Source organism: Diadema setosum, chromosome 3 (genome assembly GCF_964275005.1).
Source record: "Diadema setosum chromosome 3, eeDiaSeto1, whole genome shotgun sequence".
In the NCBI taxonomy this organism is placed as follows: domain Eukaryota; kingdom Metazoa; phylum Echinodermata; class Echinoidea; order Diadematoida; family Diadematidae; genus Diadema; species Diadema setosum.
The window spans coordinates 29,771,582-29,797,992 of NC_092687.1; the positions used below are offsets into that span (position 1 = coordinate 29,771,582).

The following is a 26,411-nucleotide window of genomic DNA, read 5'->3' on the forward strand; positions in this document are numbered from 1 at the left end:
AAGTGTGTGACTTTATCCAGATTACCGATATGTGGCAATGGGCTTACGGATGTGCAAATACAGTACAGTACAAATGTAGTCATTTCCAGCATTTGAGTGTATAGCTTGAAAGAGTAATCTCAAAGGTCTAAAATGGTAACTTGGGAAAATTTGTTTTGCTTTCAGCTGCCAAATTTAGACAGTAGGTGGAGAAAAGATTACTCTTTTAAGAGATTTTACAAACTTTAAAAAATTTGATTCAGTCACCCCAAATTACCGTTTTGGAGAAAAATAATGAGAATCATAATCTGTGACTTTTTGTGTGTTTGGAGCCAGGCTGTAACAATTAATCTTTGCACTATTCCCATTCATTTTCTCCCAAGACACATGATTAACTTTGGCTGTTATTTGTAAGCCAATGACCCGTGGGTATATTTTTATGTAATCTTCTGTTAGATAAAAAATATAAGGAAATAAATATGAATATCTCTTGTTCAACATTGACAAATTCAGAAGTGTCTCTAAACTCAAACTACGTTGCCATGTGTCATGTTTCCGTCACCAATCGTCTCCCTTCCTCAATTTCAAAAAGATTACTTGAGGAGTCTGAGGTAACCCACAGGTACGCATCAATCATGTCGTCGAGGCACCGGCATATAAATCGAATGAATGGCCGTATATCGCCCATGTTGGCCTGTTTGATTGTCTCGTAGTACTCCTGCCTCTGAGAGAGTTTGATGATGACAGGCGGGTAGCCCCCCTTGAGAAGGATAAGGTTCATGAGCAACCGTGAAGTCCTTCCATTCCCATCGAGGAACGGGTGGATGAAGATGAATTTGTAGTGCGCCACCGCTGCAAACTCCACAGGATGCAGCGCCGAGGCCTCCTCCGAGTTCAACCACGTGATGTACTCCTCCATCAGGTCTTCAACCTCACTGGATGGTGGCGGCACGTAGCCGCCAACGAACACCTGCGTGGTGCGCAGCGTGCCTGAGTCAATGGGGTCCACAAAGCCGAGGACGCGGCGGTGGATGTTGAGGATGTCGTCCAGCGAGATGGCGCCGAAGCGGTGCATAAGGGTCTCGTTGATATACCGCAGGGCGGCGTTCATCCCCAGCACCTCGTTGTGCTCAAGGACGCTCTTCCCGCCGACGGCGAACCCAGTTTCCAGGATGCTGCGCATCTGCTCCAGCGACAGGGTGTTGCCCTCGATGGCCGTCGTGTGGTAGATCTGCAGGTAGTAGAACTCGGCCCGGGCCCGCTGGAGAGCCCGACTGTGCTCCGGCATCTGTTGGCCAAGCAACTCTCGTTTTTCGTCGACACGGGCAAACAAACGTTTGTCGTTTTCAGCAACAGCTGCAGATGTCCTTTCCCTGCAGAATTATGTCACAGATTAAAAAAAAAAATAATAATTTATACACTGTATACCAATTCATAGAGTGCAGGACTCTATTGCTTTAATAGTACTGCAAGAGCTACTAGTAAACCATTTTAATGAAGAGATCATGTGGTGCAAGTCGATTCTTGGATCATGCTACAGTACAATAGCTTCAGGAATCAAACTCATCAATGTTGATCTTAATACATATGGAGCACAAAATTGCAGTGTGAGAAAAAGTAATGAATCCATGATACAAGCTCATTATTGAGTAATAAAATTTATCATTTCTGAACACAAGTAATTCACAGAGAGCAAAAAAAAAAAAAAAAAAAAAAAAAAAATTGAAGAGTTTGTTTGCAGAAACCGATAAGTCCATATATGCTTAATGGAGATATTTGCGATTAAAGGTCATGAAAAATAAAGAGAATAATAAGAAAATTTTTGCTTCTTTTGATCATAACTTCAAAAATATACCATTATATGTAGTGACCAATATATCATTTAAAAGGTATTATTTTGTACTTTATGACAGAGGCCGTACTTCAAAATCTTCAAAAATTAGTATGGACTTGTCGGTTTTTGCAAACAAACTCTTCAATTATTAATGACATATATACATACAATGGTATGGCAGACATCAGTCATAACTCATACAATGGATACAGAAACTGTAACTTTCACATGTGTCTATTCTGGAGTAGAGCTGATTGTACAGCAATGTTCATAGAATGTGAAAATTGCGACTTCTAGTGGGGACTAAAAATGCATGGTAGAAATTAAAAAAAACTAGAAATGTCGCTATGGCGACTGATGCCTCCGCATAATGCATGATTCTCCCAATAGGCGTATAGTACAATGTCTTCACAATGTGTGATCCATGACAGTTTCACATAACTGGCAAAATATTGAAATGACAGGTTTGTCAGAAATGTCTTGAACTGGGTTTGCTATAATTTTCTAAGAGTGCAGGTACACATATTTGGGGAATTTTGGGAAAGTTTATGCAATGAGTAATTTTTAAGGTACGAAGAAAGAGTGTGATGACGGTACAAAATAGATTTTTTTTTTTTTTTTGGGGGGGGGGGGCATTGAAACCTGGCCTTTGACCCTTAACCTTTGACCTTCTGGCAGGAAATTTCCCGGAGAATCTCCATTAGGTAATGCATGTATTAAGTTTTGAAACTAATAATGCAAGCATTGCATATACTAGTATATGAGGGAAATAGTAAAATTTTGAGGAGTTGACCTTGACCTTTGACCCCTGACTATTGACCCATGACCCCTAAATTCCCTAGATAATCCCTGCCAGACAGTACATGCATATATGTACCAAGTTCCACGAAGATACATTGAAGCATTTGAGAGAAAAGTAATATTGCAACATTTTCACCTAACCTTTGACCTTTTGACCTTTGACCTTATGACATGAAACTCTCTCTGGAGAATCTTTACGCAGTAGTACATGTCCACACCAAGTTTCAAGAAAATACCTTCGGGCATTGCATAGATATGGGGGAAATTGCAACATTTGTAGCATTTGACCTTGACCTTTTGACCTTTGACCTCTTGCCAATGTCACTAAAATCTACTCAACTAATTGTCCCATCATACATCATCCTTGGACCAAGTTTGGTGAAAGCTGCTTCATCCAGTTCTGAGTTATCACATAAACAGATAAATTTTAGGATTTGACCTTGATCTTTGACCTTTGACCTCTGTCCGATTTCACTGAAAAACTAATCAAGTAATTGTCCCATCATACATCATCCTCCAACAAAGTTTGGTGAAATTTGCTCCATCCAGTCTTGAGTTATCGCGTAAACGGATACAATTTCATGATTTGACCTTGACCTTTGACCTTTGACCTTCAGCCGATTTCACCCAAAATCTAATCAAATAATTGCCCCATCATACTTCATACTTGGACCAAGTTTGGTAAAATTCCAGTAAATATTATTCAAGTTATCGCGTAAACGAAAGCGGACGGACGTACGTACGGACGTACGGACGGACGGACAACCCGAAAACATAATGCCTCCGGCACCACTTCGTGGCGGAGGCATAAAAATGAAATGAGAGACTGACAAAATTCAGTGCATAGAAAAATGAGGAATAGAACAAGTTATAGTATATATTATATAACGCCTGAAGAGATCCCTGTCATTTGATTTGTTGTTTGACATTGGTCATTCGGCCCATTTCACTATGACGTCATCACCCGTGCAATTGCGGCTCCATTTACCGTGCAATTTTGGATCCATACGATTTGCTCCATTGCACGCTCGCTGAGAGCCCGGCACACTATGCGTTTGCAGTGTGTGTATGCGACAGCGCGCTAGGCGCTAGGCTAAGGGTAAAGCGCTCAGTGAACACTCTCGCAATCTCAGATTCTCTCTTGGTACTTTATTGATAAAACATCAAATGACAATGATCTAATTTAGGCGTTATATAAAACAAATAATAAATGTTTTTCATTTGTGCTATGGACAGAATATTTCATTCGGTGAAAGATGAAATGTAGATCCATTCAACTCGGCTTCGCCTCGTTGAATGGATCATTTCATCTTTCACCTCACGAAATATTCTGTCCATTGCACTCATAAACATTCATTATTTGTATATGGATGTTGCAAGAATTTACTTGTTCATGAGAGCCCTTGAGTGAGATTCATTGACGACCAGCGCACACGAGTAGAGGTGGTTTGCGTGCACGATGTCGTCCTCTTCCACGAACTCTCCATACTCGTTGAGGGCATCGGCGTGGTGTGGGTCCAGCGCCAGTGCATGCTGGAAGAGTTTGTGGGCTTTGGCCTTCTTTCCTTGGTACTTTGCTTCCAGCGCTTGGTGGACTGCTGCCTGCACTTCGCCTACGAGATCTATAATGCACAATAAATTTTACTGTATTGAGCGCAAGTGTGAGATTCATGTTACTATAAATGAATGCTTTAAACAAAGAAATACTTTGCATGTCCCTGGTATCAAATATATCATGTTCACCTAGCTTTTCAAAAAGAAAAAAAACAAACAGTTTTTACCTCAGTTCTGTCTTTGAATTTTTGTTTTGTAGTGTTTTGAAATTTCTTGATCTTAGTAAACTATTAAATTTGATTGAGAATTCAATGGAACCAAGTTTCTGTTTTTGATAGTTATAAGCATTTTATCTGTTTTGTTTGCTTTTTATTAACAATATTGAACTCTTGCATGGTGTTAAGGGTAAAGAGAGAGAATAGAACTTCAGAAAAAAAGACAACGTAATAAATCAATACAATTTAGTTTTAAAGTTGTTCACTTATCACAAAATTGAATTTCGGCGCTCTCCGTGATTGGTTGCCGGTATTCTGTAATTTACCCGATATAATGAAGTAAATTCAATAAAGGCCTAAAAACTTAAAAAAAAAAAAATAATAATAATACAAGACTCCTGCGGGATCCGGGCAGATGATTTTCTGTCTACTGTAAATCTATCTGGAAAATGTAACTTTAAAGCGTAACGTAAAAATTTACCAAAAGTAGGTAAAGGGGGGGGGGGGGGAAATCAACCTCAATCCTCATGCAGCTGCAGTCAATGAATGTAAATTCTACAAGAATGGATCTAATGAAGGGATTACTTCGCCCCCTTTATAATTTTCTTACCTTGTGAAAGAGATGTTTTCTGTGAAGGAGATGACACTGGCCAGTTTCGAATTCCATAATCAAATTTCTGCACTTCAGAGTTCGGCAATTTCGACAACTCCGTGGTCCCACTAATGAAGTTTCGTGTTGGAAATATCACCTCCAAGTTGGAAACCAATATTGCACTAACGATTCCGCCGAATAGGAAGAAAATCACACCAAACGCGCTCGGAGTTACGTGGATAGTCAGAACTGCATCCTTCGGTGCTTTGTCCCCACTGTCATCCATGTTCTTTTAATCATCGCGTATCTAAACAATCGAAATATCTTTACGGCATGAGCAGACCTGAGTCGGCATTCTGTTACTTCACTTGACAGCTGACGGAATTGGGAGAGAACGACGTTTGCGATCTTACGCAATATCATATTTGTCACAGTGTGATTGGCTGATATTATTTGACGTCATTAAGCAAAATGGCAGCGCCCATGTAGCTAATAAGCACGCGTGGTCCGCTGTTTTCTTGGTTCAAGTCGATTGTCGAAGATGTCATTATTCACTGTCAACAGGTAATCTTATTCCTCAGTCAGATAAAGCAAGTTTTTTTTTTTTTATTATTTCTTATAATGTCAACCAACACTAAAAATATTGACAATGTTGGATTCCGACCCTGCCTTATGCACGCGTGGGACACATCCTCATAGTCCCATACGTTATATATTGCGTCAGTAAGCGTAAACCGATTTTTAATAAATAAAGTTTAACTTTATGTTGGTGTACTACTACTAGGATGTGATCGATCGGTGATGCTGCCGACTTTTTCGTGTTGCTCTATAAATTGAGTTATATTTCTAAACAAGCTATAGAATATAATACAAAATTATTTTGGTTTACGGTAGCGGTAGGCCTACATGTAGCATTGTCATTCACATTGGCATTGTATTGGAAATAACATCTCACTCTTTTGAATTGAAGTTGTGACGGAGAATAGAATGCTGACTTCACAATCTGCCAAAGTGCTATTATTTAGCTGTTGAATTATCAGATAAATTTACTTAACAGGTTATTATTCAAATTTATGTCGCATATCTTTTTTCAAGTGATCAGTTGAGCCAAAAACTTCTACACTATACATTGTACATTATCAGTCACTAGTTTAGTAGAATCATGGATGGCATGTGGAACTTGTCTTGAATGATTCCTGGGACATTACCAAGAAATACATTTTAAATGTAAACTTTATATGCTGTCTTTGCAATTGTACCTGTACACTCAGACTTTTTTTTTTTCTTTTCTTACTTTCGCTCAGGTACCTTGGGGACTCTTCCCCTCAGCCCAGTGAGCAGTCTGCCCAGACCATCCTAGACAGGCTGAATGCTAGGGCAAGGAGCAGAGAAAAACAGCGTCTGTCTGATGCTGCTACACCGAAGACTGCACCTCATTCGAAAGAGAAAAGGAAGAAGCCCCCAGAGATAGACAGCCATAATGTATCTCCGGAGAAAGCTAGGAATAACGCTACCAAAGATTTCTTCACTGCAACAGACAGACCAGACACCAAGTCCTCCAAGAAGTCCCTGAAGAGGAAAGCCAAAGATGGCGAGGGGGTGCAAGCTCTATCCCTTTCAAAAAAGAAAGGCAAGGTTTTAAAGGGTGACACTAGCACTGGAAGCAAAGAAGTGCCATGTCCGTCAGATGACAAGAAAGAAGTGATGTCTGTCAAAGAAGATGCAAATGTTGAAAAATCCAGTACGCATAGCTTGAGGACTTCAGGGGCAGACACTTCCATGAAAAAGAAAGACAAAATGAGAAAGAAAATGAAGAAAAGAAAAGATTTGTCAGTGGCTGCGGACAGCAACTCTATGACGGCCTCCACCCAGGAGATCAGTGAATTGACAAGGACGTTGCAAGGCAGTGGCACAAAAATGCATGGTGGTGGAAATGAGAATGAAGAAGGGAAATCAGATGTTGGAAATGAGGTGGAAATGGCGAGTGATGATAATGCAGAGAGAATAAAGAATGAAGAAGACAAAGATGTAGAAGATGAAGATGTCAGTTGTTCTGAGAGTGATGCAGTAGATGACAATGAAGGAACAGGCTTTCCCGTACTGGGAGAGTACGAACGGAGAAATCAAAAGCGGGTAAGTGGCTCAAGAAATGAAGCATCCGTCTTTTTTTCTTTTCTTTTTTTCCCCTGTAGGCTTTATTCGTGCCAGGCTGGATCACCAGGGTGGATACACCTCCGCTGTCCCTGGAATCCATAATTAAAGCTCTCCATGCTCTCCGTGCTGCAGCTTTCAGCTCCACATTCATTTTGTACACCTCTACCTCCCTCTTTCACCCTCATCTTCTTTGCAACATTCACCCTTTCAGTTCTCACCCCTTGACCCAGCCGCACCAGCCATTTTTTTTCCCCCATCAGCTTCTGTCTAGGTTCTCCAACCTCGACTCTCTGTTTTAATTTGTTGTTCCCTTCCCACTTCAGTCTTTTGCATTTTATCAGAGAATACAAAATGGGCAATTCCACGGTAACTCGCGTTACAAATAATGGGTACATTTATGGGATAATGTGCCAATATCTTTGTAATTGGAAGGATCCACAAGTTACTTTTTTCATCATTGGTTAAGTAGACATACACCAACTAAATGAATCCAAAAAGAAAAATAAAGGACAAACATGTTGGGATTCTTGAATCATTTAATTTTGGTAACTCGCGTTACACAAAAAGGACATGTTCAATTCTATAAAGGCCTCTTTTTGGAAAGTCTCCTCATACTAGACAATCCTGATAAAAGTTTTCCTACCTTGAATTGATAGTGGGTTAGGACTCATGAATTAACACTATCAAAGTTGAGCAACAATGACCTGGTAAAATGTAGGGAGCCTTTATATCGGTAACTCGCGTTACGGTAACTCGCGTTACATTATGTCCACTAACACAGGGTGACACAAATTGATGACATACAACTGTTCTGATGGCACTGAATCTTGTGTTGAATATTTTGAGAGATGCTTATTACATAGTAAAATGAATAAATGTTAAACAAATATTTTACTAATCAACCCAATTGATAGAGAAGAATGTGTTTAAGACTAAAAAGAGCTTCACTCCTCAAAGAGACCCTATATATACCCAGATGATTTAGGTGTATAAGTACATAATTTTCAGAGTGTAAAAATGAAAGATGTTGAAATTCTTTTAAAAACAAAACATAAAAGTATCAAACCCTATTGACAAGTTTACAAAAAAGCCTACAATCTTTCAAAAATTAAAATCCTGTCTTTTTGAAAACTCTAATTTCTTTGCAACTGATTGACAAATAGACCAGTTCGTAATTCCACTTTGTGCATGAGCAGAAAAAGTTCATTTGTACCAACAGGCATTTTGGTTTGTAAATTCACTGATATAAGCATCTGTGATGCGATGATTATTCATATGGTCCTCATCTAAATGATGCTTGCCAGCACATCCACGTGACAGCAAGAATGGTATTTTGCAATATAAAAGGAAATAAGCTGTTACTGCATTCAATACAAAACAATGAAATGGATGCTTGCTAAATTATAAACTGATGGGAGTATTCTGATCCCCTGATCCAAATGCAAGTTCATTCTTTTTTTTAACATGAATTCCATAAATTGTTATGTCGGGCAAGTTTTATGCATTATGCCGCTTTGAAAAAGAGTGAAGTGCCGAACCAAATGAGAGAAAAGAAAGGTCATTTGTACCAATGTGTACATGAGCTACAATGAAATTACGAACTGGCTTATTACCCTACATCAACTTAAATAAGCACTCAATTGATCAGTGTTTTAGTAGTAGCCATGATAAAAAAAAAAAAGTCATGGGCGTGCATACTCGAGCAGTATTCGAACTATTACTAAGACTTCCTGATCTCCGGACGGCATCATCTCGGAACTAGACCACCGAACTTCCGCCCGACATGAAGTGTTGGTTCTAATCCTTATATCATGCAGCGGGTACTGCATAATTATTCAAATTCATGAAATTCTTTCGTTGAGATGTTATTATTGCAACTAATTGACAAATTGCCCTACATCAACATAATAAAAACTGAATTGATCAGTGTTTTATTAGTAGCCATGATAAAAAATCATGGGCACACATACTTGAGCAGGCCGGAATCGAACCCACAACCTCCTGATCTCCGGACAGGCGTCATTTTCAATGCAGGAATTTCAGAAGATAAATTTTAGGTTAACCTCGTTCACTGCTGGATGTACATGTACACATGCAGTGAAAGCCTGGCTAGACCCTCAATGTGGCATGTGATCAGTGGCCTTGATGCTAGTATTATACAATCACAGTTTATTAGGCTACTCTCCTTTGTTTCAGTCCAGCATAGTGTGTATAACACTAGATTTGATTGTTTTCACCATGATATAGCTCAATTAAGTGTTAAAATTTGCTTACGTTGGTGGAAACTTGTGTTTATAGTCGGTAACTCGCGTTACATACCGGTAACTCGCGTTACACTTTTCATTGACATTTTTTAATGTGATGACAGTGTTTATTCAAGTCAACATCCTGTGTACAGTATCAGGGTGTGATGAATTTAGAAAATTATGATTCCCAACAAATTACCTCCACTGCTTCCTTCAGAATGAAAAATATTTCTTGTTTCGGTAACTCGCGTTACATGGCTCAAGGGCTGAACTTTCAGGTGGTGATAAAAATTTTTTGAAGGTGGCATAGAAATTTTCTCATGGGAGACTGAAGTAGAACCAATTTGCTTCTTTAAAATGAATTAACTGAAATGCTAGCAGAATTTTTCTTTAAAAAAAATGTATATTAAGTTAACCCTATTCTAACGGGGGGGGGGGGGGGGTCAAATTGACCCCCCCTTCGACATTTCACGCCACGATTTCGCAACGCGCAAAGATTTTGCCGCGTCGTTTCACGACTTTTTTCATTGAAGTCTCCCGCATATTTTGAGACCAAATTCGCGACGTCCGGGTGCACCGTGTTGAAGTTACGTAATGTTTTGCATATGCATGTCAACCAAAAAACAGCTCAAATTCATGATATCGTGTGCAAATCCAATGCAAATTGTGTTTTTGGGATAAACTGATATAAATTAGATTATTTCAACTTTTAACCATTAAAATTAATCAATTCTAGTGTAGATAAGCCTGAAAAAGTGCCTGCAACAAATTTTGGCCAAAGAACAATAGAAAACAAAAGGTCGAAAAAACAATAAAATACATAAGAAATTAACAAAACAATAAATAACAAAAGAAATTGATTTCGATTGTGCTATTTTTTTGCATGCAAATTGTTTGATGTGTCTTGAGGAATTCTGACACAAAAATTTAACAATCCTCCAGTCTTTTTGATTGAGTTATAGGTGAAAATATGATTTCATGCACAAATTTGCATAATTAATTTATTAAAAATAGAAAGGCAATAATTTTCTATTGTATGACCATGTAATCTTGTAGTTGACATCCAGTTCTATCTTCAGGCAAAATTTTGCGGTGATCGCGCGATTGGCGGCCGAGATCTGAAGGGGGGGGGGTCAAATTGACCCCCCCTCAGTAAAAACTTGGTCTCAAATAGCCCAGTTAGAATAGGGTTAAGCATGCATTTTAGCAATTTGGACGACTGAAAAATTGTCTTGAACATTTGTAGCTGTTTCTCGGGAAATATTTGACCGATTGATGTAATTCTTTGAGTTTCTTCAACTTCAATATATGGGTAATATATAATGAGTAATTCTTTTGCAATATAATAAACTTGAAATTTTAGTGCCATGTCCACATTCCCATGGAATTGCCCAAATGTAATTGATCCTGCTCATACACATGAGATGAATACAGTGCACTAGGGCTGCAACATTATCCACTCTATGTATTATTATTGTGTATTTGTTTAGCTATAACAAAATTTTCAATATAACGAAAGAAAACTGCCGGTCCCGGGGACTTCATTATAATGGGAGTCCACTGTGTCAAGGTACTCTGTAAGCCTGAAATGAGATCCTTGCACTTGATATCCTCAACATTTTCAGCATCCTTTGGTATTTCATACTGCATACAACTGTGTACGTGTGTTGAGATGTTCCTCATGGCTATAACCACTTTAGTTGTGTGTTTCTTTGTTTGTCTGTTTGTCTGTGTGTGTAGAGTGGCACCTAATTTTCTGCAAGGTTTCAAAATATTTTAAGCACCAATTGTTGATTGCAGGACAGGCTTTTTGACACTCGTTTCAGAGGAAACTAAACCAAACCTACAGACTGTCAAGATTGTTGTCATTATGCAGTATGTAGCATAACAAAAAGATTAAAGCAGAAATTTGGAGTAAAATCTGTAGTTTTTGTGCCTTTATGTGTTCATTCTTCCCAAACTGTCCTCAGTGCTTTTTCGCATCTTTCTTTAGTCTTTCACATTTTGTTTTCTCAACTTTTAGAAAGTGCGAGAAAGTCTCCCACACTGGCTTGCCAACCCCTTGGTCATTGAGCGGAACCTGGCAGAAAACAGCGTGAATGTGATTGAAGTTGAAGGTCTGGACAAGAGACTAGTATCAACCCTTTCATCGCTGAAAATAGAAAAGTTATTTCCAGGTCAGTTTACAATTTGCATTGTATCTTTTCACTTATTTTGGTATTCATGCATTTACTCATGTAGCCATTGCACATGTATTTCTTAAGTGATTTCCCTGATCATTTTGTTATTTTTACATTTAATGTAATTTTTATCAAATACAGTCCCCAAAACCATACTTGTGAAATCAGTAGGTGTCTGTCCATGGATCACAAGCAATGTTTACTTCAAGTGCACTTCAAGCACATGATTATACTGATACAGAGTGCCAATGAAAGTGCCTCTGTCTGCTTCTTTATTTGATTTTCTCTCTTTCTCTGGTAGTGTGACTAAGCTAATGGTGTGATTTGCAGTTCATTACCCCATGGTCAATAATATGAAGAGTTGTATGAAATGAAAAAGACTCTGCTGTCTTTGGATGGCTAGAAGATTATCCTTATTGATTCCAACTGAAATAATGTGGAGAAAATTTGTAATTAGCATTTATACCCCATATTCTTGTACTTGACCTACAAAGTTATCTGCATTCTCTTCAAATATTGTTTGCACTTGATGGATAGTTTATTGAAATGTGAGATATTTTGAGTTGCTGCACCAGTCATAGTAGAATGAGATAAGAATTAAGTGAAGACAAGTTGAATGTAGTGAAAAGTATTTTTCTGTGCCAAGATTGAAGACTCTATCATTATTTTCTCATTTTATATGCATTCAACTTCATAGCAAGTAAAAAGTGATATATCTTTTCATTTTTGAAGGGCCATGAGCACTGAAAAATGGACCTGTGCACTATACAAGTAGCCACTATTATTATCAAAACATCAGATTGTTATTCATCTTTGGTCATAATATTTTCCTCTTCTCTTAGTTCAACACCATGTCATACCAGTGATTTTGGAGACCCTGAAGTACGGCCTTCATGCGGGATGTGCGGGGTTCAGACCGCGAGACGTGTGCGTCTCTGCACCGACAGGGAGTGGGAAGACACTGGCATACGCGATTCCCATTGTTCAGGTAATGGAACTGTCTGCTGCCAACTCCCCTTTTGACCTTTGTGAGCATAGTTCAGGAAAAGTTACCAGAACATATTTGTGGTATACATTCCTTCCTCGTCAGATTGGCCTCATGCTTTGATGTAGAAGTGAAATCAGACAAAAGTTTCATGTGCCTTTTTCTAATGCAAACACTTCTTGTACTTGATTAAAAATTGTGTTCTCTGGATACAATCATACATGTCAGTAGATTTATGTTTTTTGTTTGTTTGTTTGTTTTTTTCAATAGGCTTAATTCTACATGACTTTTATGATATCTGTCTTGTTGCTCTGCAAATTTAGAAGGGGAAAAAAAAAACACCTCCAGCACATACATTATATAGAGTATACAGTTTACACGTATATCATTGGCATCATGAGAAAGCGAGTCATGTAGCATGGGGAGACATTTCATTGTAAAGATTGGCCTGACTCAGAATATATTTCAAAATTCCCCACCCATAATGATTTTGAAAAACACTCACTCAGCATGTTCTTGTGAGTAGCCTGGTATGGAACTGAGAATTGTATGGTTACGGACATTTTTGGTCCAAATTCCTAGTCTTTATGGCAGGATTTCATCACAGTTCTCTTTGGTGCACTTATTTGCTAACAAGCAATTAATCACTTAGCAGGCTTGTGGTCATCATTCGTTTTGAATGTACCATGGTTGGCATTTGAAGGGAAGTTGATTTAATGAGAGAACCATCATATCTGCTGATTGGTTTTCTCAAATACTGCCTGTTGCCTGGAATTTTACGCTGCATTTTTTTCTGTCATATATACATACCCTGTGTTTTCCATTGCCTGGTATAACGTATAGGCCCTGCTTGACCGGGTTGTTCCACAAGTCCGTGCTCTGATTGTGCTGCCGACCCGCGACCTTGCGACCCAAGTCCACAAGGTCATGGCATCCCTGTGTCAGAACACGTCGCTGAAGTCGGTTCTCATTGGAGGAACCAAAACCTTTGCCCACGAGCAAAGTCTATTGGTGAAGGAGAGGTAAGATGTACACAGATGGTGTAAAGTACACATAGAGGCAAAAGATGTGTTTTACGGGAAGGTCTGGTGTAGATGTGTGGCAGCTAGGTGTTCAGTATGTAGTGTAGGACATACACACTAGGTGTAGGTGTAGCTGATGCTGTGTCAGTCCAGATGCTACAATTTGCCTGTATATTTGGGTTGCCGAGGTGCTCAGTTCTGAAGAATTGTGAGAAAAAGATGTCAAAAAGTTTCTGTAGCTAACTGGTATTAAATAACTTCCAAACAAGTTTAAATTCTTGTCAATAATATCTACTTCTATTAGTATTTTAATACAGATATCATCCATTTTCTATCTTTACTGTGCTTTGTTCACCAATTAACCCATTTCATACTAAATTCTGAAATCCCCATAGACTTTATACACAGGTCACCAGGCTCCTGTAGGATACAGGTTAACATATCGTCGCCGGTCACACGAACCGACGAATCCCTCAGGTTTGCGTAAGAATGACAATTTGAGAAAATCGTGTTTGAAGTTAACCCATTTTTGACTTATGGTTGCTACACTTTCATGTCTATAATTTCCAATTATTTTTGTAGTACATCAGACTTCAATTCTTGCTCTAACTTGTGAAGTTTTTATCGAATTGTATTGTTAACAAATAAGTGGGAAATCGTCAAAGAGCTGCATGCATGTATTTTCGGTCTGCAAAGAACATTGTCATTTTCCATGTGTGTCCATATGTACATGTACATTGAGCGTTGTCATTGTCAACGCATGTATTACATAGTACGCGCAATGTGCGCGCGGTCAATGAACTGTTGAATCTCAAAAACTACACGCAAGTCAATGCGCACTGATTTGTCGGTTCGGTGACCGCGTGTACTAGTACGCGCGGTCACTGAACCGTCGAATCGCCTGATTGTTTAACACACGCGTCTATGGGGAAAACAAATAATTTTCACACATGGAATTACATACTTCTACAAAAGTGATAACTACGTAAAAATTACACCGAATTACACACTGAGAATTTCAGAATATTTAGTATGGAATGTCTCCTATCGAAATGATTGAAAATCTCAAAATCGAAAATTTGACCCAAAATCGAGTGATTCCTCGGTTTGTGTGACCGGCGACGATATCTGCTAGAGCCCAATCCTCTTGATATCTAATTTTGGGTCACTATGGCTGTTGAAAGGAAGTACAACTATGCTCTTATGCTTGAGTGTTTAGGTAACATACTATCACATCAGGTTTGCATAATTTTACTGAATGCTATTAAATGAGAAAGTATAATATCACATGACATTGAACCTTCCTTCTTCCTTTCTGTAATCTCTGTCTGCCTGTCTGTCTGTCTGTCTATCTTATCTGTATGTCTGTCTGTTTTCTCTCTCTCTCTCCTTGTATCATGGAATATGTTCTGACAGTGATGGTGAGTTGCGTTCAGCCGCTGACATTGTAGTCGCCACACCTGGAAGACTCGTCGACAATCTCAACCAAACGCCAGGCTTTTCACTGAAGCATCTCAGATTCCTGGTAAGGGTATTTGTAGCACCCAACCTACATTGTATATGTATGGGTTCTAGGGCAATTTCCTCCTGGACAATTACCCCGGACCCGAATGTGAAAAGAATATCTGAATTGTGACTACATTATGTCAAAATCCAATGTGTGGCTGCCTTTGCAGATAAACATTGTGACTATTATGGATGTGAAAAGTAATAGATAGCTTGATACCTTTTCAGGAAGGTATGAATTGGGTTTTCTCCTTACAAAATTTCTTCAGATTTAGTGTCAAATAATTTTTACATTTTTTTTTTTCTTGGAGCATTTTTATTCTTTATTTTTTTGTTTTGAGAGCACTTTATTTGAGCATTTTTATTTTTTATTTTTTTATTTTGAGAGCACTTGGTAGTTTATTGTTCTGCAATTCTTGAAAAGGTGATTGATGAGGCTGATCGGATGATGGACCACATTTCCCAAGACTGGATCGCACAGGTGGAGAAGTCGGCCTATGGGGGAGACACCCCTGCCTCCCATAATGGAACGATCCACTCTAGGCATGCTGGCCACAGAGAGCAGCCAGGTCCACTGACTGTGAAGAGGTGAGACCATAGTGCGTGGCCACTTATGAGGGATCGACAATAAATGACAACAAAATATTGGATGGCTCTTTCAAAGAGTGAATTCTGATTCATGAACTTTTAATGCTTTTCTTTTTCTAAAGGAAGAATGTTTCTTATTGCAGCACTTTTCAATTTGCTGTAAAATTGAGTCAAAAGGGGCCTGAGCATTCTATCCTAGCAGAATTTTCTTCTGTATAGAGGCAAAATGACAAACAGGCAGGGAAAGTAATCACATAATAAAGACCTCACACAACAAGAACAGTCATTGACAGGCTAGGGACACATAACAAAGAAAACAAAGGAGAGGGTGGGAGGTCACAGGCAAGGAGCCCAGCAGGTAAAGGGAGGGGGATTAGAGCAGGAGGGCAGACAGACAAAAGGCAGAGGAGGGTCAGTGATGATCCAGGGGACCAGGAGGGGGAAGGGGGGATAACCTAAGAAGGATAAGAGTGAATAAGCCAGTTCGGGGTTAGCTCATGGGCACATCGGTACAAATGACCTTTCTTCTTTCTCAGTTGATTAGGCACTCCACGAGTTTTCAAGTGAGAGAAGGTATTTTAGCTTACCCCACGCAACAATTTATGGAATTCATCAGTCATGTTCAAACAAAGAATGAACTTGCGTAGACCAGGTGACCAGAATGATCCATCAATTAGCACTTTGGAAAGCATCCATTTCATTATTTTGCATTGAATGCATCAACAATCTTTTTCTATTGATATTGTCAAATACCACTTTTGCTGGCAGGTGGATGTGCTGGCAAGCACCACTCATAATGATCACTTGAATAATCATTACATCACAGATGCTTATCTCAGTGAATAAAAAACCAACATGCTCTGCGGGTACAGATGACCTTTTTCTGCTCATGGTCAAAGTGGAACCCCGAACTGGCTTATAGGGAGGCAACATCAAACAAGATAAGGAACAACAAAGGAATTAAAAAAAGAAGGAAAAGAGTGAATAGCAACAGCATGGGGGTGCTGAGCAAGAAGCGAGCCCTGTAAAATTAGATTGAAACATTGTAGTTAAGAGAACAAAATTAAGGGAAATTCAGACAATGGTATGTTTGAAGTGTAAATGATAGGTTCCTATTAACTATCATGGTTTGCTTTATGCACAATATTGAATCATTATTATTTTTTTTTTTTACTTTATTTGCAACATCTGTTGCTGATTCTGAATTACCAATTATAAAATGAGCATGCGTCTAGCTTTATGTCAGCACTTACAGACTCTTGTGAAAAAATTGTGATTTATTACCTCAAAATAGCTTTGTATAGATATTGACTTTTGCATTCACAGAGTCCTTTTAATCATGGAGAATTGCCTAGGCCTAAAATGAGGAGGTTAACTTCGCTGTATATTAGAAAGGAGGAATTTTGATATGGGCCTCAAAGTAAGTAAAGGAAAATTTTAGGAAGGAAAAGTAATGAATAGAGTGATTTTTCAAGATTGTATGTAATGAGAAAAAAACAACAACAACAACATCAAAGCAAGAAATTCAGATTACATCTTGCATTATATTATATCTTACTTATGTATGAACACCAAAAAATAGTGTTATGATGATATGAGTATATGTTGGAAGTCATTATGACCATGACATTTTTGTTATGATACTGGTTCTCACTTTTTATTTCTTTAAAGAGCTGTGGTGCTGTTGAATCTTCTTGATCAAAACTCCTCATAATGCCACAGGCATTTTATGCAGTTACAATGGTTGTAAGATCTCATGATGGTAATATGTATATAACAATTTAAAGTTTCCTTTTTTGTGTGTGATTCTTTTCAACAGATCATCATTACACCAGCTACCTGTGAGTATTTCTATGGACAGTTAATTTAAATTTTAACTTGGAAATAACGTAGTGTAGTTGAAAGTAATACCTGCAAGTTGCAGTTTGTACTCAGCCCTTTTGTTATTGTTGTTTGTTTGTTCGTTTGTTTGTTTGTTTGTTTGTTTGCTTGTATGTTTGTGTTTTTTTGTTGTTGTTGTTGAAGATATTAATCTTTATTCATTCAAAAGCAAGAACAAAACTCTTGACACTTACAGGGAACTTTTAGAAAGATCAAGTCAGCTGTAAGAGTGTCTTCTGTATGTCAATATCCCCCCTCAATTCTTCATAACTATGTTGCTTATGATTGTGGACTTATAACGACATGCAAATTTTGCTGTGCCAAAGTCCCATTTCTATTTACATTGTATTCATGCATGTGAATGGTTTGGAGGATGGCTATGTGCAGGTATTGTGTAAAGCAAGGCATTATACTCATTCCAAGTTTTCCTTATAATTCACAAATTCCCTTTGCTGCTGTTGTTTCAGTTTTGTTTTTTTTTGACATTATGTAAGAAGACTCCTGCTCTGTAGTTTACATATTTCAGTATGCAAAGGATAATTTACTTTAATAACAATAATAGTGTATACTTCTATAGCACAACAATCCATCAAAAAGATGCTCATAGAGCTTTTAGTCTTCAAAGTTAGGAAAAGAAAGAAAGAAGAAGAGGAAATATACGACATCTTCACGTTTTTGTTTCCTACAACATATTAATGTCTTGATTAAAATATTTTCTCTCCTGTATACAGCTTCAGAAGCTCCTCTTCTCTGCCACACTGTCACAGAACCCAGAGAAGCTGACCCAGCTGCGACTCTTCCAGCCGAGACTCATCACCACCAGGGAAGGCTCGGGACTCCGCCCACTCCACGGTCCCCCTGGCAACCAGCAGGGGGCGGGGACAGGTGTGGAAGACACAGAAGTTTCTGATGGCAAGGAGGAGTTTGCAGAGGGAGAAGCAGACTTTGTTGGGAAGTACACCACTCCAGTTGGCTTGTCTGTGAGTGTACCCAAATGTTTTTGTTTTGTTCAATTTCCATCTGAGATGAGGGCTGCATAGCCCATATTCAGCTACACTAAGCTGGCCTTCCTTGGGGTCCAGTTGGATGTGAGGTGGGACCACTTCGCTGTGTTAAACGCCTTGCTCTTTGCGATGAATGAATGAAGCGGAATCTTTTACGTGCATGAGTTGTAACTCTCTCACAAACGGGACCTCCATTTTATATCCTATCTGAGGGACAGAGTGTTTGGCCTCTTGCTGGAGGGGACCCTATGATTACACACAACATTGCTCAGTCCAGACTCAGGTTCGAACCCGGGTCACTTGGGTTGGAGGCAGATGCGCTCCCGACTGAGCCAACTCACCACCCTTGTGATAGCTCTGTAGTAGAAAATATAGTTACACATGCGTTTAAGTTTGTAATGGCATCAAAGCAATTATGGTGAATTTCAATTGTTCATTTGTAACCACAATAACTCAGTGAATACAAGATATCTGTTAAACTTGCAAGAATGCGTGATTTGGCAAATGAATGAGAAATTGTGCTTTTGTTTTCAACACTTAGGCTCATTTTGTGTCTGAAGTACCTGCAGTACAGATGCTATTGTAACAACATTGTTTTTGATCAAACTGTTAACTGTTCACTTTTGCACACAAAACAGTGACAAAAACCTAGAATTTACTTGCAAATCACAACATAAAATGAAAGCTACATGTGACAGGAATAGAATTGCAAGAAATGCGTACATCGTTCTGTCGCATCTGGCAATTTATCGATCGGTTTGAGCGGGTTTGTGCATTTGAGCAGAATATGCGAAGTTGGCACATTGTCGACTGAGTCGGGCGTGTGAACATGGAACACAAAGAGGTAGATAATTAAGGTCAATTATTTTTATTCTTTTGAAGCAACATTTTGTTGTTGTTGTTCAGACAGTATCAAGACAGTGGTCGCAAGTAAGGCCATGCAGCTCAAGCTTTTTTCACAAACTTCAAATGTTGCCGAACAGTTCCACTGATTGCTTCTCTGTTGCTTTCCTCCCTGACCCAGGAATACTTCATCCAGTGCACTGCCGGGGACAAACCTCTGGTGCTCTGTCATCTTCTTCTCCACCTGTACTTCAAACAGGTCTTGTGCTTTACCAACACAGTGGAGGCCACTCACAGGTGATCCATTAACCCTTTATGTCCCATGGCACTTAGCTTTGATAACTTGTCAGTAAGCTCTTTCATCAGTATTCAGTATTCTCTTCAAACTTGACTGAGTTGTAAAAGGTAACAAGCCTAAAGGCCCTCTTGCTGTAACGGGCGACCAAAGCGAGACCAGCCGAGTGCTACAGCACGAGGGCCTTTTGACATGTGCCTCACTCATTATTATTCATGACCCATGAACCCTAATGATAGTCATATTAATGGGTTATCGGGTCTATCAATGGAATGGCGTGCTCCCAACATCCTTCGTCTTGGCGTTGTCCAGCCTGTTCGCATGCATCACTGACCACCATTTGAGGTCCGTAGCATGCATTCGCTGTGTGCAAATTCGGCTTCTGCAGACAGACACATTGATTGGTCGAATTTTCCTCCAGAAATCATGGAGCAAAAGTCGGTAGTTCAAAGGGCTAACAAAAGGATGTGAAGTAGATCTCAAAAGGCCCTCGCGCACCCCCACTCAGCCGAGTTGTCTTCACCATACAGCGAGAGGGCCTTGACAAAAGGCTATGTGGCATTGTGGCTCAGTGGCTCAGGTAGAGGCAATAATATGTGTCATTTTGATACTTTTGTGAATATCAGACAAATTGGTAAATTCACATGAAATGAAGCCACTGTGCAAAACATTGCATATCTTGGTATACAAGAAATGATTTACTGTGCATGTGAATGTATGTATACGTATGTATGTAGGGATGTATACTGTATGACGTGTATGTATGACATATATTATTTTTATTGATTTTTTTTTTCTTCCTCTTCTTTTTGTGGCAGGTTATACTTGCTTCTAAAATTGATGGCTTCCGTGGATGTTGCAGAATTTTCGTCCAACCTCGGTCATGCTGAGCGGCAGGACATCCTGAAACGTTTCAAGGCTGGGAAGATTCAAATGTGAGCCTACAAGTTCTAGTAGAATTCATCAGTGCTCCTGAAAAGGAAGAACAAACAAATATGAAAGGAAAAAGACAAATCTTGTCACCTGATTAGAAGTTGGAGGATGCACAGGATTCATACCTTTTAATATGAGTTTGTTTTACTCTCCATATATCTTTAATATCTTTCTTTGTTCGATTATAATTTGTGGTCATCTGCAGATAATGTTTTTTTTTTTTTTCAGTTTTTAAAGTCTTCATAAAAAACGAAAAAAAATTACTCAGCAGTTTTTATGACTTTTCCTCTTTCTTGTTTATTTCATTGTTTTTGTTTTTTTATTGAGGATGGATGAGGTAGTAAAGATAACACTATCAAATGCTTACGAATTTGAGTGAGTATTGTCATAGATGCAGTTATCAAACTTACCAGGTAGGCTGTCATTATAGTCTACAGTTATTGAAGAATATATCTCCTTCTATTCATTTTGAATATGAAACTTGTCTTTATGAGTTTCACTTCAAATACTAAGTTTGGGGCTCAAATGCCAATCAATATTGGCAGGGCTCTCTGGTAGAACAGTGGCAACACCGAAGAAGCTACCCTGGACAAAGAAGACTTGTATTGATATTAATACAGTATTAATGTCAGTGTTAATGTTATTACTAATGTTATTATTATTATTATTATTGATGAATTATTATTATTATTATTATTATTATTATTATTATTATTATTATTATTATTATTATTTTATTATTAATTTTTTTTTTTTTTTTTTTAATACTATTATTTATATCATTATTGTCAATATTTAGTGCACTCTAAAGGAGGGCTGCACACTAACCTGTTTTGTTTTGTTTTTTTTTTTTTCTACTGGTCTAACCTGTCTGTCAGACCACTAGTTACTGGCATGTGTAACCGTGCCCAATTTACGATCATTTGTGTTGTGGTCAATGTGATACTGTGTACAAAGTACTGAAATTACTGTAGGAACTATGAAATTACTGTTGTATATTTTTTTGAATTAAAAATTGTTAGTCTCGTCTGCTCCGATGCCATGGCGAGAGGGATGGACGTTGAGAATGTGAAGTGTGTCATATCATACGACCTGCCGCCCCACCTCCGCACGTACATCCACAGGGTGGGCAGAACCGCCAGGGCGGGGCGCGGAGGCACAGCATTCTCTTTCGTCCGCAAGAAGGAGGTGAGTTGAGAGTGGCGTATTTTCAACATCGCTGGTATCCCTTCCTATTAGACTCTGTTTAATACTAAACTTTTGTGGAACATCAGCATTGTTACAGCATCAAAGAAAAGTTATTAACCAGCACATTACGTCTCAAGGTTGTTCTGAATTTCTCCACTGTTCATTCATAGTTAACTGTTTACTTGTTTACAAACTTTTTTATAATATACACAGTATGCAGTCAAACCCTTCGAAAGTGGCCACCCGAGGGAGACAAAAAAAAAGTGACCTTTATAGACAGATGGCCATTATAGACATGTTTTTATGCCTCCGCCACAAAGTGGTGCTGGAGGCATTATTAAACATGCTTTTTCTCTTGGAGGGAATATTGTTTTTTTAGTGATTGCATACGGCAGTTGGCCACTATAGACAGGTAGTCGCTATAGACAGGTTTGACTGTATATTTAAAGGGAGAATGCTTTTGATATTGAACTTGAAGGTTTTCGAGAGACTTTTACTTCATTGTAATGACCAATGCTTGAAGACAGTGTCTTGAATAAAGTGTTAAGATGCATTCAGTCAGAAAAGGTTCACTGAAAGCTCGCTATTGTATCCTCGGGGAATATCGTCAGCTGAGAACCAGAAGGGCGTTACTGCAATTCATAGGGGTTTTGAGTTATTGGTATCACATTGTAGACTTCAATTACATGGTGTTGTCAAATTCAGATACATGTAGTTCTATCTCCAGTAAAATGTTAAAGATAAAAAAAAAAAAAATCAGTATCATGAAATTGATTGCTTCATTTTCTTTTATGCTCAAATCATAGAACGCATTAGAATGAATCCTTCTGGTTCTTTGCAATAGCTAGTGGTTTAATTTTTAGGTTAACCCGTTGAGGGCGGACTGATTTTGCTACAACATGCATTTCCCATAGACGCTTGCCCGAGTATACTCGGGACTCATCCTCAACGGGTTAATAAACTTGTTATTTGGAGCCTGATGGATGTGTTTCCTCATTGATTGGGAGAAAAATCCTGCTACTCTTTGTAGCAACAAATGCTGAAGAATAATTATTCAATTAACCCAAGTGGCCCAGCACCGTTCGCGCACACTCCCCGATAAACAGACAATTCTCCAAACATTCGCTCTTCATTAGCAAGCAATGAAAAAGACATAGACAAGTTATGTATCATTTGAAAGAGGAAAAAAAATCTCTTTAATATGGTATATAACATGCTGCCATTCAATGCATAGTACAGTCATAGTACTCGGCGGAAGTAAATGACGTCATTTATATGTCATTTTATTCACTACGGGATATTCCGTATGTTGCCCCTGCGGCGTTCGGACGAACTATGGAATATCCCGTAGATGGCCCGATATGGGTTAACACTAGTGATGAAAATTATGTTGAAATTTTGAAATTGAAAATTGAAATCATAAGCATGAAATTTGAGTATGTCTGTAAGCTTGTGTAATTCATTATTAACCCATTGAGGACGAGTCCTGAGTATACTCGGGCAGGTGTCTATGGTAAATGCGCGTTGTAGCAAAATCAGTCCGTCCTCAAGGGGTTAACGTGAGTAGATATACAGTTGTAGATCGAACAGCACAAGAGAAAGCCATTCGAATGTGAAATTTATTGAATTTTTGTCAGACGTAAAGAGAGAGAGAGAGAGAGATGCCAATGTTACTACTTACTCAAAATTATTGGATTTCTGTTTGTCGCCCTCATCAGGTGACCAAGTTCAAGCAGATGATGAGGAATGCTGGGAAGGAGAACATCAAGCGACACCAGGTGTCAGCTGACCACCTGGAGTCGCTGGTGCCGTCATTCACGTCGGCGCTCTCAGAGCTTCCCTCCCTCCTCAAGGTAAAGTGATTTTTCCCTTGAAGATAGTAATACAGGAATAGCATTGGTGTATGTAGAATACTGTCTACACTATCGTTGCTGTGGTGACAAGATCTTGTATCTGAAATTTTGGTGAAAAAGACTTTTTTGATTAATGGTCAGATAATCAGGTGAGTAATGTCCTGCCCAAATCACAGCTGTCTTTCCCCCCCCAAAAATGAAGCCAACACGTCATGTCAAAGGTAATGCTCTCCCATTTGATATACCGGTAGTGCTTTGACTACCATATTTTTTTTGCTCTCCTGAACATTTGACATTTTGTAGATACGAGGTCTTGTCGCCCAAGCGATGATTATGTAGCGAGTCTAAATTTCGCGATTCGGGACTTCTCGACGATTCCGTGAGTGGTTAAATTTGCAATCTAGGAGTACTGTACTGACAGAGAAATGTATACACATGAACATGTAGGTCACATTCATACCGTGATCAGAGTCTTGATTTTCGCCCCGTCTGTAATTTCGCATTTTGTGTCTGAAAACTTCCGATTTAAGACCAGTTTTGCAAAATCTCCTTTTCTTCCACTTAAGCTTTGTGTCTCAAACTCAAACTCGAGATGTTTCCCCACCAACCCCCCCCCCCCCCCCTTGCTGGAGAGATCTTCTTCTTCCTTTCCAGTACAGTCCACCAAAAGGGTGTATTATCATACTTTTGGTTTAATGATACATTGTATGCGATGTAAAATTACACTGTATGTATCATAAAATTAGCTACGTGTGATCGAAAAACATTATGCATCCTTGTAATGGGGCTAAATCTTTTGCAACTCCTCTTTGAATTGGTTTGCAGAGGTGCAAATGGTCGGACTGGCTTTCTTTCACCCAACTTTAGTTTTGTTATACACTCAGAGACTCCAACTCTCCCGCTTTCGACGGGAGATCTCCCGCCGAAAGCCCATTTTTGCAAAATCTCCTGTTCTCCCTCTTGAGATTTAATATCTCCCACTTGAAATGATATCTAACTTAGTGTCATCGTATGTTGAAAAATAAGCCTAAGATAGCATGAGATAACATCTAAAACCCTAGGGCTGGACCCTGGCCACAAGGAACTTCACGAATCGCACATCAAGTTGGAGTCTCGTTTGCTAGGGGTTTCAGGCGGGAGAATCTCCAGATCAGAAGGTGCTTGGGGTTGGAGTCTCTGTACACTTTATATTTATTAAACCCTAATCAGGCCAGGATTTTTTTGGCTATGGTAAAACGGGAGGAGGGGGAAATTTTACAATATGCACCACTTTCGTCCTATATAGCAGAAAAAAAAAAAAAAAAAAAAATCTCATGCAGTAATGAATTACTGAGTACTACTACCTCAGTGCAGAACTTTGCAAATTAGCCCTAATCAGGCCGCACTTTTTTGGCTATGCTAACACCAAAGGGGGGCGGATTCCGCTCCCCCCCCCCCCCCCCCCAAGATCTCGGCCATTGGTGATGCGATCGTGATGAAATTTGGCACGAGTGACACCCACGTCATAATCTACAAGAATGCAGCGTAAAATTTTTGGAAGCCATTATTTCAATTAATTAATTATGAAAATTAAGCTGAAGGTCATATTTTAGAGTAACTAAAAGCGTTGAGAGTCTACTTTTTGGTCTGTAAATCTATTTCAGCATGTACAACAATTGTACATCACAAAAACTTCCAAAACTCATTTAAATTCTTTTTTTTTTCTTTGTTTTTTATTGGAAATTGTCACTGACCACTTTTTTATCATAATTAGCATAAAATTAATCAATGAAAGGGATTGAGTGTAAAAATAATCAGGTTTTTATGACTTTCATGACAGAGCACTGTTTTCCATAGGAAATGTACACAAGATCACAAACTTGTGCCCGTTTTGGGGCGACATGCCAATACAAAAATGGGCGTGGCTTCGAAAAAGGATGCGCGGACGTTGCAAATTTGGTCTCAAAAGTTGCACGAGACTTAAACGAAGAAAGCCAAGAAGCCTCGTGACGAGGATCTCTTGCGTTACAGAAACGTCGATGGGGGGCGGATTCTGCCCCCCCCCCCCATTATTCTGTATCCTGGTATTATAATCATGCTTATTTGTTCGTTTCTTTTTTCCACAGGAAGAAAAGGCACAACAGTACTAGCATCCTGGATAAAGTCAGTCAAGGAGATGTGAAGCCAAAGGCAATGGGCCAGGTACAAGTTTGATGCCCATCAGTGAAAGGACTTTAGCGGCTACTTCAGCAAGATATCGTGTAGCAATGCCCAGAACTATTTCTTGGGCGGTGTGTGGCGTTATTTGCATTTCTCTTTTTTACCTATCATACAGAGTTTCTCCTGTAGGCTGTGAACTGTTTTGCCCACACGTATTGCCCCTCCCCATATGCAATTTTTGCCCCTCAGCATTGCTTATTGATGTCATTGGAGCCTCCTCTATAACAACACAATTTTACAGGCCCCATTCGAGTTACATTCTTTTCTCTCTCTCTTGTTTTTTTATATCCCTAATACATGTACATGCACAACCACAGAATTTCAATATTCCTAGGAAGCTCATTGTTAAGGTTGCAGGTATACAGAGTGGTGAGCATATGTTCCTAATACATTGTACATCAGTTGTCTTTGTTATTAGACAAGCATCTGAATTTGGAATAAAGAGAAAATCATTTATCTGCAAATATTACCTTCACTCTGTTTTACTCATCTCCACTTTTCTTTGTGTGCTTACGGCTCATTCATACATGTATTTAATTGTTTTTAGAGTGTAAAATGT

At 38.9% G+C, this 26,411-nt stretch overlaps 2 protein-coding genes across 3 annotated transcripts; one reads left to right on the top strand and one right to left on the bottom strand.

Annotated features, from left to right (window-relative positions):
• Window positions 1-406: 406 nt before the first annotated feature.
• LOC140226326 (protein adenylyltransferase FICD-like) lies at window positions 407-5,457 on the bottom strand. The gene is made up of 3 exons (XM_072306820.1): window positions 4,994-5,457; window positions 4,002-4,236; window positions 407-1,352 (listed from the first exon to the last, which is right to left on the bottom strand). Exons 1-3 carry the CDS (start codon window positions 5,259-5,261, stop codon window positions 527-529), a joined length of 1,329 nt encoding a protein of 442 aa, XP_072162921.1. The 5' UTR covers window positions 5,262-5,457; the 3' UTR covers window positions 407-526.
• On the top strand, window positions 5,446-26,411 carry LOC140226325 (ATP-dependent RNA helicase DDX51-like). Of its 2 annotated transcripts, XM_072306818.1 has the most exons (14): window positions 5,446-5,539; window positions 6,280-7,108; window positions 11,399-11,552; window positions 12,398-12,543; window positions 13,384-13,562; window positions 14,979-15,087; window positions 15,493-15,656; window positions 17,476-17,497; window positions 18,269-18,517; window positions 19,566-19,681; window positions 20,498-20,614; window positions 21,635-21,800; window positions 23,519-23,653; window positions 25,759-26,411. In XM_072306818.1, exons 1-14 carry the CDS (start codon window positions 5,517-5,519, stop codon window positions 25,780-25,782), a joined length of 2,433 nt encoding a protein of 810 aa, XP_072162919.1. In that variant the 5' UTR covers window positions 5,446-5,516; the 3' UTR covers window positions 25,783-26,411. The 2 variants fall into 2 exon arrangements, with proteins under 2 accessions (XP_072162919.1, XP_072162920.1); XM_072306819.1 differs by lacking the exon at window positions 20,498-20,614.

Coding starts and splice junctions, on each gene's coding strand:
- LOC140226326 (XM_072306820.1), bottom strand. CDS start 5,261: ATGGATGACAGTGGGGACAAAGCACCGAAGGATGCAGTTCTGACTATC. Junction 4,237..4,993: donor GAAAACATCTCTTTCACAAG/GTAAGAAAATTA, acceptor TGTGCATTATAG/ATCTCGTAGGCGAAGTGCAG. Junction 1,353..4,001: donor TCAAGGGCTCTCATGAACAA/GTAAATTCTTGC, acceptor ATAATTCTGCAG/GGAAAGGACATCTGCAGCTG.
- LOC140226325 (XM_072306818.1), top strand. CDS start 5,517: ATGTCATTATTCACTGTCAACAG. Junction 18,518..19,565: donor CCACTCCAGTTGGCTTGTCT/GTGAGTGTACCC, acceptor TCCCTGACCCAG/GAATACTTCATCCAGTGCAC. Junction 19,682..20,497: donor ACAGTGGAGGCCACTCACAG/GTGATCCATTAA, acceptor TTTTTGTGGCAG/GTTATACTTGCTTCTAAAAT.